At 40.1% G+C, this 13,162-nt stretch overlaps 4 protein-coding genes across 4 annotated transcripts in view; 3 read left to right on the top strand and 1 right to left on the bottom strand.

Moving 5' to 3' along the window:
• LOC108572407 (radial spoke head protein 3 homolog B) overlaps positions 1–263 on the top strand; it is a 3,704-nt gene extending 3,441 nt beyond the window's left edge. Inside the window, 1 exon segment of the mRNA XM_017934648.1 lies at positions 233–263. The gene's annotated coding sequence lies outside the window, so the exon portion shown is untranslated.
• Positions 264–4,381: 4,118 nt separating this feature from the next.
• LOC108572487 (protein snail-like) lies at positions 4,382–5,967 on the top strand. Its single transcript, XM_017934739.1, has 4 exons — positions 4,382–4,588; positions 4,665–4,914; positions 5,018–5,651; positions 5,733–5,967. The coding sequence occupies exons 1-4, from the start codon at positions 4,382–4,384 to the stop codon at positions 5,965–5,967; spliced, it is 1,326 nt and encodes a 441-aa protein (XP_017790228.1).
• Positions 5,968–6,753: 786 nt separating this feature from the next.
• LOC108572291 (ATP synthase subunit delta, mitochondrial) lies at positions 6,754–7,747 on the top strand. The gene is given in 4 exon segments (XM_017934494.1): positions 6,754–6,883; positions 7,103–7,234; positions 7,317–7,554; positions 7,594–7,747. Coding segments are annotated over 3 exon segments (471 nt in total). The 5' UTR covers positions 6,754–6,883; positions 7,103–7,111; the 3' UTR covers positions 7,704–7,747.
• Positions 7,748–8,939: 1,192 nt separating this feature from the next.
• On the bottom strand, positions 8,940–12,819 carry LOC108572247 (zinc finger protein 148-like). Its single transcript, XM_017934450.1, is given in 6 exon segments — positions 8,940–10,439; positions 10,515–10,701; positions 10,773–11,055; positions 11,611–11,834; positions 12,601–12,780; positions 12,782–12,819. Coding segments are annotated over 6 exon segments (2,412 nt in total).
• Positions 12,820–13,162: the final 343 nt, after the last annotated feature.

Raw genomic sequence — 13,162 nt, forward strand, 5'->3', positions numbered from 1 at the left:
GCCCCCCCCGCCCCCGCCGCCACCGCCGCCACGTTTTCAATCCCCACAGCAAACACCGACTACCACACGACCGTGATCCATCAGAAATTAATTATTTCTTCTAGAGTCGATCGCGCTAGTTTTCTTCTTTGCTTTGCTTTTTTATCGCTCGTCAGACACGGAGACAGCACTGTATTTTTCGGATCTGTACAATTTTCGGACGTGTCGAAAATTTGTTAATTATCTTTTACAGGTTCGACTGTCTCGAGCCGAGGAGGAGGAGCAACGAGTGATACGATTTCCAATTCGGAGCAGATATTTCTAGTTTCGCGAAGAACGTTTCAAGTAATGCAAATAAACGAAATATTTAATATTCATCCCTCGAATATTTTTATCGTTCACTTTTCTTTCTTTCTTTCTTTCTTTCTTTCTTTCTTTCTTCGTAATACAAGTCTGACGAACTTCCCGCGGGATTTAGAAAGATACATCTTCCAAGATGTCTCTAACGTTCTTGGTTTATCTTGCGGGGGAAGCATCTATCGGAAGCGCAGCTGAGAGAACAATCGTTAGAGTCGAAAATACAAGCGCCGCTAAATTTACTCCTCCGCTTCAAGCCACTCCATGTGCCAGAAAAAATGCGTCTGGGGTTGTTTCTTCTTTGCTCGATCGAGGAAAGTACAATTGAGAAAGAGTAACGGTAAAACTAAATGAAAAAAAGAACGGAGCGAAATGAATGTTTCCAAATGAAACAGCTTTACAAAAAAGGACGTCTGCAGACGGTAAGGCAATTTAACAATAAAGTCTGGCGCCTTCGGCACCAGCCCCCCGCGACTTGGCTTCCTACTTATTAGATTACTTTAGACCTGTACGTACCTGCCCTCGGGAAGGGTACAGGTGAAGTCATTCAATAGGTGTTTACTATTTTACTATCGTAATGACGGCGTCGCGGTCTGCTGCGTTCGGATAATAGTGGAAATTCCTCAAGTTTCCATACTCTTAAAATTCCCACCTTCGTTTTCACATCTCTCGTTCGACATAGGTGCATCGGAGGTGAAAAAAGGAAACAGAAAATATTCAATCCTGTCCACCCTCGGTACACCGCTAAAGTAAAAAACCTGTCCGGCCCAATCAGGATTAGATCGATCATAATAGGATGAGGTTTCACGGTGAATTGAGATCGGCACAGTTTTAAAAAGCCACCCACCCTCTTAAACCGCGCACCCCTTCCGGCGATGAGGGGGGCCATATTGTATTGGATTAAATTAAGCGGGGAGGCAGGCGTGGGGGGAAGGGCACGTCTACGATACCGCGCGCATTATGCGCGCAAAACTTGTGTGCCAAGTGAGTCGTGTTTTAGGGAGACTCAAGAAGAGGGGGAGGGTGGTAGCCACCGAGCATGTGACCCGTGTCACCTGCATTTCTGCGCGACTCTCTCCTTTCTGCCTATTCGACTGAAATTTCACTGGCCGAGCATCGGCGTCGATGAGCAACGGGAGAGGCAAACGCGATCGGAGGATAAAGGAATATCGAGACGAGAAGGCGACCCGATGAATTGTGACTCTTAAAACGAAGCAAACAGTAGCCACCTAATGTGTAAATAGGAACCCGAGGACAGGGTTGGTCCGTAATGGTGTTGCAGGGTATGTATTCGGTCGGCACGTGTCGCGTTACAGAGTCCTCGAGAGGACAGGAGCAATATGTCGGCGGCACGTGACCGAAGCGACGAAATTTTCACCGCAACGCAACACATATCGGAACGTGCCTTTACACGCATCTTCGTTGTTAATTGAACAACCTCGTAAATGAAACGAAATCCGGCACTGGCGAGCAACCAGCAGTACCTATCTCCGATGATTCCCGACGAATATTAATAATACATAAGCCAGTGTCTCGTTGGAAGAGCTATTAGGGACAGACTTTTGACACTTGCAGAACCGAGACGAATCACCTTTACGATTACCTCCCCGCAAAGCCAACCATAACTCAGCCTTCTTGCGTTATGTAGAATCTCGTAAAGGGGCGCTGAACAATAAGATTTGTTACGTCTCTGCGTACGTCGGAAGGGGCCCCCACGAGTCATCCTCGATTTCGCTGCTGCACCTACTGAAAACACTTGCCGCCTGCCTGATGCGAACCCAACTATTACAATTCAGACGAAGTAACATTTTCCAAAGCTCCGCGACCAAGAGAAATGTTATTGGAAACGAAAGGTTTGCAAGGCAAACACAACACGGCGTTCTTTGTTGGCTTACGTTGAGCACCGGAGGGAGGGGCGATAATACGTAGATGATAATCGCGATATTAATATCGCATTGGGAAGCGCGCACATGCGTGCAAGGGCCCATTGGTCACGGAGGAACACTTGCTCGCTGGCTGGCTCGCCGCGGTTCTTTCAATGCACCCTGATTTTAGAAAGAGACAACCAGAGGGTGGAACCCCAAACTCGGATGCGGGCAGAAACTGAAATTTGCCCGAGAGAGAATATTGAAGAATATTGCAATCGTACTTCTGGTAGAAGAATAATCCGACTAGCGGACGGGGGAAAGCAAGATTGGGAAAAGGTTGGATGCGAATGTCCGCCGTGGCCAGGGCGTTTAAGGGGTTCGGAACACTTGCGCATCGAAACACTCGTGCTCGAGTTTCGAGGGACCAGGAGAGGGGTTGGTGTGCGAGGGATGGTGCAGCTTGTGAACACTCGTGTCATTCCCTGGTCCGGCACCATTCACCCTGGATGAATCACTTCACCCATAGAGGAGATCCACCAAGAAGGAACCATGCCGTCCTCGCTGGTTCTCCTTCCTTTTAATTTCGTTAACGTGGCTTAAATGTAGGACAGGCAATCGTAGAAACATTAAGCGGGGTAATGCCTTTATCTGAAGCGACCAAGTTCCGTCCTTAAATTTCAGTTTCGGCATAATGACGCTAGAAGTCCTTAAAGGAGAATTAGATAAAGATCGGCGTATTAGCTCGGGGAGCGACGTAACTCTCCGATTAGTCGATCGGTACTAGCAATTAGCACAAGAGATACCTGCAGCCTTCGCGTAACTGCGAACACTGTGCGAAGCAAAGATTAAGCAGCGGCTCGTTAGACCCGCTAGGTAGAGAGACATTTTCCAATTTGAAAAGGTGGACGTGCGTCGAGCCACGTATTTTCCGAACTATTAACGAAATTGGAAATTTCCATAGGTCGAGATCGAGGAACGATTACGGAAATCCTCGGCGATATCGTTCGTATCGGCTCATCTGCGCACGCGTGCGAGAAGAATGAGCCACTTAATTTCCTAATCAACCGTTGATTCAGATGCACCTTTCGACAGCATCCCCCGTACTCGAAGGACGCGTTGGTTTGCAGCTGAGCCAAACAATGTCCTTTCACATGAGGCTTTTATAGCCCCATCAAACACACCGAACCACGCCGCGCCACGGCTGGCTCTCCTGGTGACGGCTGCGCGCGACCTGTGCTTTTAACGCTGTAACGTTCGAAACGACGTGTAATAAGTAATAAAAAGAAGAAGGGTTCCTGCATCTTACTACGAGAACTACGTCACGGTCCGGTAGCCGCGAAGAATGTGTAACCGATAGGTATTAAAAGCGAGCTCTTGAAATGGGTCAGACAATCCGGCGCCAAGAAAACCACCACCGTCCTCCCGGCCCTTTTACTACTCATTCCTATAGCGGATACTCGGGCTCGGTCACGCATCCGCGACTACACCCTTGTACCTGCAACGAGACAAGTTCAATTAGCCCCGACACTTTTATTGTCCGAAATGTGTCTCGAGATCGAGAGAGACAATTAGTTTGAAAATAATCGACGCGCGCAACCACTCGGGGATATCGTTAAACGACAAACTGCTAGAAAACGTTTCTTCTTCAAACCTATTCCTGAAAAATCATACCTTTTGCCAAACGATTGCCGGTCACATTTCAGAGAAGGAAAGGAGAGGTGCCGGCACGTTACACCTTGCGCTATGTTGTTCGCCGAAACCCGTACAATCCCCTCCCAGTTAGCCACAGTTAACCACCACACCCCGCCCTCTGATTGGTAGCGCATCAGGATTCGAGAATCGCAACCACGAGGGCTGAGTTACCCCTGGCCAGCTCTTTAAATACAATTACACGTATACTCGCCACGACGGAGCCAGGGTGCAAGCTAGGTAGAGGGGAGCGGGTAACTAACCCCCTAGTAGTCAATTCGGGGCACGAGTCCGTCGAATATATTTAAGCCACGTGCGGAATACAGGTCGCACTCAGTTGACACCTCGACATCGTGTTACAATCATCGACTTTCGCGATTCCTCCAAGCCGAAGAAAGGAAGAGCAAGAGGAAGAACTGGTATGATCGTGAAAACATTTGATACGGACCGGCCCAAGTGAAAATTCCAACGTTCCGAGTAAAGCAGATATGGATTCGTCGAAAGCGATCTTGTTCCCTGTGATATCCGAAAATACGCTGATGAAGAACATCGAGGCCCTCGAAAGGAATTCTCTGACGCAAGGGTGCATAAGCAGACCGATAGTGAGGGCTGCTGGAGTCCTCGGGAGGGACTGTTCCACCGAGATCATCGACGTGAACAAACTGTCCCAAAAGAGCACATCGGTGATACAATATGTACGTAGCGTAGAAAGTATAATCTCTAATCTCTTCTCTCGGAAGAATATTCGATTGATCGATTGGTCGCACACAGGTCGAGGTTGCTGAAACGGAAGGTCGGCTGTATTGCGTGGACGGTCTCGTGAGTACGTCTTGCTGGTTGAAAATCGTCACGTTCGCCAAGGATTGTCAAAGCTGCAACGTTCTTCTGATGACCACCGAGAAAGGAGTGATGCTGAAGACGATAAGAATCGTAACTCCAGGCGAACCGTTGCTGATGTGGTTCACCGAGAATATTTTAGCTATGCTGAACATGCCGTTCCTCACACCGTCCAACATTCAAGGTAAGAAAGAAAGAAAGAAAGAAATAATCCTCCACGCCTATATTTCTATCAGTTGCAAAACTGAGAGGCTAAGTAAGACTGGACGTGTGTATCGGGGTTTCAGGTCAGAACCGTTACATCTGCCACATGTGCAACAACCTGTTCGAGTACCCAAATCCTTTGAAGATCCACCTAGCCCTAAAGTGCAATCGACTGGACGCTAATCATCTTTGGTCCGTGCTGGCGAAAGAGTTCAGTTTGTCGCCGAGACCGAGCCTGTCTCTCAGCCTCTTCCCCCAATCGACTTTCAGATTCGAACTGACCAGATCACCGCAAACTTCGCCCAACAGGATATCCCCGATAATAGTCGAGACCATGGATTCCAGTGCCTCCGTGACGAACAACGATTCGCCAAATTCCTCCAATCAACCCTCGCCTAATTCCTCCTCCACGCAAATTTCGCCCAACTCCTCCACGCAAGTGTCTCCCGTGAGGAAAGACACGGGTTACAGGCAGTCCGCTTTCAAGCCGTACGCGAACCAAAGCAATTTCTTCGCCAATGTCTGCCCGCTGACGAGGGACGAGAACGTCGTGACGTCGTACAACGTTCAAACGACCGCTGCACCGCTCTCCACGGACGTACACGCCGCACACATGGAAACGATAGTCAGCAATCTTGGGAAATCGAAGCAAGGACACCTCTGTATCTACTGTGGAAAAGTCTACTCGAGGAAATATGGGCTTAAGATTCACATCAGGTTCGTCGTACGTCCGTTCGCCTCTATCTTTCGCTCGATTCCAATTTCACTGTCTTATTTTTCTCTCTGTTCCGTTTCCAGAACCCATACTGGTTATAAACCGCTCAAGTGCAAGTATTGCCTACGACCGTTCGGAGATCCTAGCAATTTGAACAAGCACGTTCGATTGCACGCCGACGGTGAAACGCCCTATAGATGCGAACTGTGCGGAAAAGTGTTGGTTAGAAGGAGAGACCTTGAGAGGCACGTGAGATCGAGGCATCAGGAGAACGTGGAACAGACTTCGGACACGTCGTCAGACGGAATCGACGTTTAGTTGAAACGAACCAATTAGGTAACTGTCTTCGATACGAAAGACAGTTTGCTCGTAGCTGTGAGCCAAGTCGTCCGCGAGGTCGAACATCGTTCACCTTGTACATTTTTACCGGGGCCAATGAAATAGCCTTAGAGTCGGTCAGTCTTTTTCACGACCGAACGCTTTTCTCTATACGTATAGTAGATCGAAATACCTCGATTATTTTTCCAACCTTTCACTGTAAATATGGAATTAGAATAAGTAGTTTCGAATAGCAACAAAATTGTCCTTACTGTGTTTCTGAGTTCTCGATGACAGACCAATTTTCTAATCGTTAGTTGTACATACTTACTTTCGCAAATCTTTCGCAAGCGATTCCGATGAAAATATTCACGAAGGAAATGTGTGGTTGTGCTTACCATCGATCTGATAATCGTTCGTTAAAAGTATCGGTACAAACGCAGACTAAAATCTACATTTCTACGCTTTCAAATTTTAGATGTAAGATCGTTGTTATCTTAGTGTGTAGACGAGATATTAAAATAAAATTGTTACTTTATATTTCTTTTTCTCCGTTGTTCGATATCTATTCCCTTGCATCGCAACGTCATTTGTAACTAGAAAAGTACCAATCTTTTATTGAAATATGTAAATTTAAATAGTAAATATTTACTATTAAATATCTACACTTCCGTACAATGTGTCCCCTTTATTCAAACCAACTGATTTAAAATCAAGAGGGCACTACCGAAGCATTCTGTTTCGAACGCCATCGTATGAGCGTAATACAAACCTGCTTCTCGTCTGCACTATAGAATTGGTATTCTTTGCATTTGATTTCGTCTACCAAGTGCTACAGTGACCGACACCAAGTTCTACTTCTATCTGTGAAAGTTGCTATAACTTAATTGTTCAGTGTACGATATTTAAAATACAGGTAGAGCGAGCTTATTGAACTTGCAGCCGGAAAAGCTATGTTTAGTTGCTTTTTCATATATCTTGCCTCTTTAACGCGGTCAGTTATAAAAGATGGGCGACACATGTAGTTCGAAGTGTGACGTAACCACATCTGGTTGTTGTTAATTAACGAAATGTTACACAAAATTTTCATACAACGTTACGTAAAATTTAATAAATAGTCTTTTTCTTATTGTAGCACGTCAAAATGGCTACCCTTGCACGCAGTTTACGCCCTTTCTTAAGGTATGCTCGTAATCAAAGAAGAACTTTCGCAGACGCAGCACCCGTTAGCAATGAAATGATATTTACGTTTGCTGGAGCTAATCAGGTGCGAATGAATATGTCACTCGTTTACATGCATGTCCCCCTTCGAACTTCAAATTTTCTCGGCTTATTTCAACTTGTTTCAGGTGTTCTATGATCAAACTGTAATCAAACAAATAGACGTACCATCGTTTTCCGGCAGTTTTGGTATTTTACCGAAACATGTTCCTACATTGGCTGTATTAAAACCTGGTGTGGTCACAGTACACGAAGAAAGTGGAGATGTCAAGAAAATTTTTGTTTCTTCGGGGACAGTTACTATAAATGAAAACAACACTGTACAGGTACCTGTTTAATATACCACGCTCTCGCGTTATTCTGGATGTTATTGAAAATACTGAAAAAAACATTCGTATCTGGTAGGTTTTAGCAGAAGAAGACAAGATCTTTCGTCTGCGTCGTCTGATCAAGACAAAGCTGAAGCAGCTATTGCGGTTGAAGTTGCAGAAGCCTTAGTAAACGCTTTGCAATAAACATTGGACAGACATTGTGTATATGTTAAAATATTACTTTATGTATTGTTCAATTTTTTAGGGCATGTATCTGCCGTGTTTCTCTCATGCTTCTGTATGAGGATACAGTAAGAATAAAAAGATTATTAAGTTATACATACACATATGTACATATAACTGACTTCGTCACAAAAAGAAAATAACAACAATACGTAACTTTATGTAATAATTTATTACATGTTAGTAAAATTTCGTAACACAAATTATTCTCGTGTGAAACGTATTCGGGTACATCGATTTTTGTTGCTGCGTTTAACAAATATTTCTAACAGTCTCAAAATTTTGCACATTTCAATTATGCAAATGTTGCGATTCAATTTTTCAAACAATTTACAAATCTATGCACGTTTAGTAGCAAATAACAATTTAGCATTAGTTCTTAGAAATATCTTGTCACACTCTAATAAAAGTTAAACATCACTTTTTTTTTTTCTTTTCTTAATTTTTGTACATTAGAAGACAATTGCTAAACAATAAATATTTTATTTCTTTTAACCATTAACATGTTTAGTACATTGCACACACGCGCACATAATCGATATCTTCGATTAAGATAAATCGATTCTTTCTTCTAAAACCACATAAATTGATAAACATTATTGACTCGAAAAATTATATAAATTCAGGTATTGTTCAACCATTTTTATATATATATATATATATAACAATGATATCTGTATAATATTTGTATATTAAAAGCATGTTATGTTCATTTATTTAATATACAAATATCAAAATTTGGCATAACGTTTGGAAAATATATCTCTATATTCACACATTTATAGACATTACTCTCTTACTATCGGCATATAATTCTTTCGTGTGATGCAGCGATAAAACTTTTCCTCTCTATAAACTATGCAACAGTAATGTGTAATGAAAAAATTTTTAAGTAAAAAAATCTACAAATACATTGACACGCGGTAAAATGTATAATAACATTTACATATTGCATCTATATAACAAAGTCTCTTGAAATATAGTACAGGTATGTACATACAGTCCCATACTCTCAATTTCTCCTAGATAAAACTTTTAAAAATTCATATTTATAAGAAAAACTGCGTTTGTAGCTAAATCTAAACTTTATACATCGTGATAAATAACAAATCCTTATAGAATATTTATGCAAAAATATGTTTCTTTCAGCATGACTAGTAAACCATTTGTTTCATTGGTTTTTTGTTAACTGGTATTTCATTTACAACAATTACGATTGAATACTTTTTGCAATTGTTGTAATGTTTTCAAACAAATCACAACACAACAAGACCCACAACCACCGGGCTCGTTGTCACAAAAACATTCGCTTTGCAAACAAGATACGAAATCATCTACCACTTTCGATGACACGTGCTTTTTATTCACTTCTGCAATTGTACTACTTGAGCAATTTTGACAATTTCCCAGGTGATCACATTTACAATCGATACATTTACATATGTCTGCTTCAGCCGTGATCTCCTGCAGAATATTTCTACTCTTTTTTATTTTTAAGCTATCTTCGCTTTCTTTATCGTTGTCGTTATCGTTATCGTTATCGTTCTTCTGACAATGTGTAACTTCGGTACACTTACCAATGGTTTCTACGTCTACCAAATTTACGTTATCCACTTGTTGTAACGGCTGTAACTGACTTTCTATCTGTAGTGGATATGGTTCTGGTTCGACTAGATCGACCAACGAATGAACCGCCGTTGGAAAAGCGTTCAATTCTGACCAAGACTGCCTTCTCAACGCGGATGGAGTTGCCAATGTCATAACGTCTGTCCAAGGAGAAGGTATTTCCTCCTCAGACGCTATAGCGAGTTCAATAGCCTCTGACTGCGTAGTTGCAACAACGTTAGAATTCAGCGACTGTTCAACTTCGTTAAGGGATCCAGTTCTTAAACTATCGTTGATAAATGGTAAATTTTCTATCTCACTATCGAACAGTTGAGTCTCGTTAGAGGAACTAATTATATTTGATACATGACTAGCAACAGAATTACCGTTGTACAATGTCGCGTTACTGTTTTCACCAATTGTGTTTACATTCGGTTCATTATTGTAACCTTTCTCAACAATGGTCGTGCCATTTTCATATTGTTGCACATTACTTGTAAACCCTGTCTCTTCTGATATGTGGGCAATAGTGTTCTGCAACCCATCTTGTATAATTTTTTGTTCCAAGTTCATCGAATTCAATTTTTTTATATTATTCGCCCTGCTCTCTTCAGCATCCGTCGAAGGATTAGAAGTATATTGTTGATTTTGATCCCGTTGTAAATTTGAATCATTTACCTGATTGAATATTTTAAATTTATCGTAATCGTCGTTATTATTAAAATTACTGATTGTATGTTCGCTAAAATTATTTATAATAATATTTTCCGATGAAAGAACAGTCACATCTGCGGATTCATTTTTGTTTTCTGTATTTCTCCTAGTAATGTTATAATCAAGTTCTTTGCTAAGTCTGTCTTGGCTTAAGATATTCATCATATCATTTGTAGAAGTTGACTTATCACTTGGATTTTCTATGGATAAATAAGCTATACTTTCCTTACTTTCTACATTACTAGAGGATAATAATGGTATAATGGTATAACATGGCACATTTGCATTCCTTGATGTTATCTCGTCAACATCAATTTTTGCTTCCAACATCTCGTTATTTCTTTGGCTTCTGTAATCATCCCGATTCCTCTCGTTTTTCTATAAGAAAATAGTATAACAACATAATACAAACATTGAAAGATATGTAACAGTTGCACAAGATCTTCAACATACCGTTTCATCGTTGTTAACCGACCTCCTATGAGTTTTCAAGTGGCTCTTTAAACTATGAGGTGTAGTAAACGATCGTTTGCAGTTTCCGAAGGTACACACATAAGGTCGTTCTCCCGTATGTGTCCTCTTATGTGTTTTCAAATGATGCGACGCTGTAAATGCTTTACCGCATCCCAGTTCCCGACATCTAACAAATTAGTAAAATTATTTATGCTTAAGTGAAAAAGAAAATCGGTTGAAAAACACCGAAGAACATACTTGTAAGGTCTTTCTTGTGTATGAGTTCGAATATGTTTCTTGAGATCACTTAAAGTAGTGAAAAATTTAACACATCCAGTCTCGTCACAGTTAAATGTGTTACCACTGTGAAGTCTTTGGTGAGCTCTCAGTCTGTAAAGGGTATTGAATGCTTTCTCACAGCCTTTGTGTTTGCATTCAAATGGTTTCACTTTTGTGTGTACCCTAATGTGAATCTTAAGGCTGTACGACGTAAGAAAGGCCTTGCCGCAACTTGGTTCTGCACATTTAAATCGATACTCGCCTGAAAGTTTTGAGAATTCCCTCCACGTAAAAAGTTTGCTGGGCTACCTATTGCTCGCAGTATCTGAAAGCCATGCAGGTCGAAGCGTTCCCTTTATACCAGCGGTGATTTTATAACGAATAAAGAGTGTACAGAAAAAGTTTGTAAAGCACAAACAGATTCTCTATATGCTTTGATTCATTAACAACATGATTTATAACAACAATGATAGCACTTCATAAGCTTACCTTGTTTCCTTCAATCTTAGCAAGATTGCAAACAAGAAATGAATAGATTAGTATATGTTATAGTGTAAGCACAACATGCAAAGCACATAATAATGCAATATTATCACAAATAACCATAACATAAACAATCATGAGATATTCATTCTAGTGCTTTACACTGCTATGAGCATGAAATAAAATTACTATGATATACTGTAACTAAAACGTGTTTTATTGACACAGAGTTAGTAAAAATTAATATATGACAATATGCCACGATAGACAAGATATTTATAAGCCTATAATATCTCTTTTTCTCATAGTAGGAGTTATATTTAAAAAACTTTACCTTTATGTGTTTTCATGTGGGTGCGTAAATTTCCAACTGTACTGTAAGTTCTGTTACAACCCTCGTATTCACAGGTATAACGACCAATATGTTTTTGGTTTGTATCTGGAACTGTGCTTTCAATTGTAATCGTTGCATGTGAAGTTTCACTTGTTGAAATATCATCTTGACCAGAATGAATACGCATATAAATTTCATGAGGGCTAATTGTATGATGTATTGACCTATAATAATGTCTTTGTAGATGCATATGTATACATGTAGATGTATACATGTATGAGTGTGTATATTTGCTTATTTCATTTTTTAGAATTTCATTTACAGAAGTATAAATTCAAACTTTCAATTTACAAGACGCGTGTTTGTTGTACTAATAAACACATGACATGTAATTCCAAGTATGAGTAACACATGGTTGAATCTATTGTTACTTATGACTACTGAGCTAAATTTATAACATACTAACACTGTGTTCCTTTAGTCAATATTAAAAAACAAATATAAATTAATCAAATGTTTAATATTAAAAAGCAACATTACATATCCAATATTACACATATTAGCAACATTATCGATGCAGACATTGCTCTTTTATATATGTACAAATGACAAAATATTAGTGGCAAAACATCAGTTATAAATTATACAAACTTATTGACCTAGTAATAAATATAAATTGTCAAATATAAGACATAAATGTTAAATATTATACAGTTAAATACATTTTAAAAAAATCATCTACATGATACGGCAATTTGACACTTGTCCGATAAATTTACATATAATATGTCAAAAATTACAGGCCTAATTTCAAAATGTGTTATATCCTTATAAGGATGGGATACAAAATACTGTTTGCTATATGAACGAACAGGTTATGAATAATTTATATCTTATCGACTGGTTTGCCCTTTCTCAACAAACAGTTAGCGCGGGAGACATTTTTATTATGCAGATGAGGTAAAACATGAAAAATTTGAGTGATCTTACTCCGTAGTATTGTCATTAGATAGTCTTTCGTCAATCGGAGTATCGTCATCGGAATACTTTTCATAACCAAACACAGCACTCTGTTCATAAACTTTTTCAAAGTTAGTTAAATCTAAACTATCGTCTAGACAATCCTGAAGATCATGTGTCACGAGAATGTTATCAAAGTTTCCTAAAAAAACCGATCTCCCGAAATTTTCCACCTTCCCACGTCGCCATACTTTTCCTAGCTGTGCAAACAAATCATGAGATAACTTTAATGTAGATGTGCAACCAGATCCACTAAAATTTTTCGAAGCAGCTCGATCGATATGTTACATATTCCCTTATCGTCAAACATACAAAACAATTAGTTTGTTTCTTCGGTAATTATTAAAACATTATGTTTGTAATGCGTTTTACAAATAATTAATGTTGTTACCGTGAGATAAAAATATATTGAAAAATGTACACTCTAATTAACGAGCTCTCATAAAAAAAGATTTATTAGGTGAAAATAGTTTTGATAAGGAATTCAAAACTGCAATACCATAGATAAGATACAGGCACAAACGAGGTACAG

The sequence above is a fragment of the Habropoda laboriosa genome, unplaced genomic scaffold (genome assembly GCF_001263275.1).
Source record: "Habropoda laboriosa isolate 0110345459 unplaced genomic scaffold, ASM126327v1 scaffold34, whole genome shotgun sequence".
In the NCBI taxonomy this organism is placed as follows: Eukaryota; Metazoa; Arthropoda; class Insecta; order Hymenoptera; family Apidae; genus Habropoda; species Habropoda laboriosa.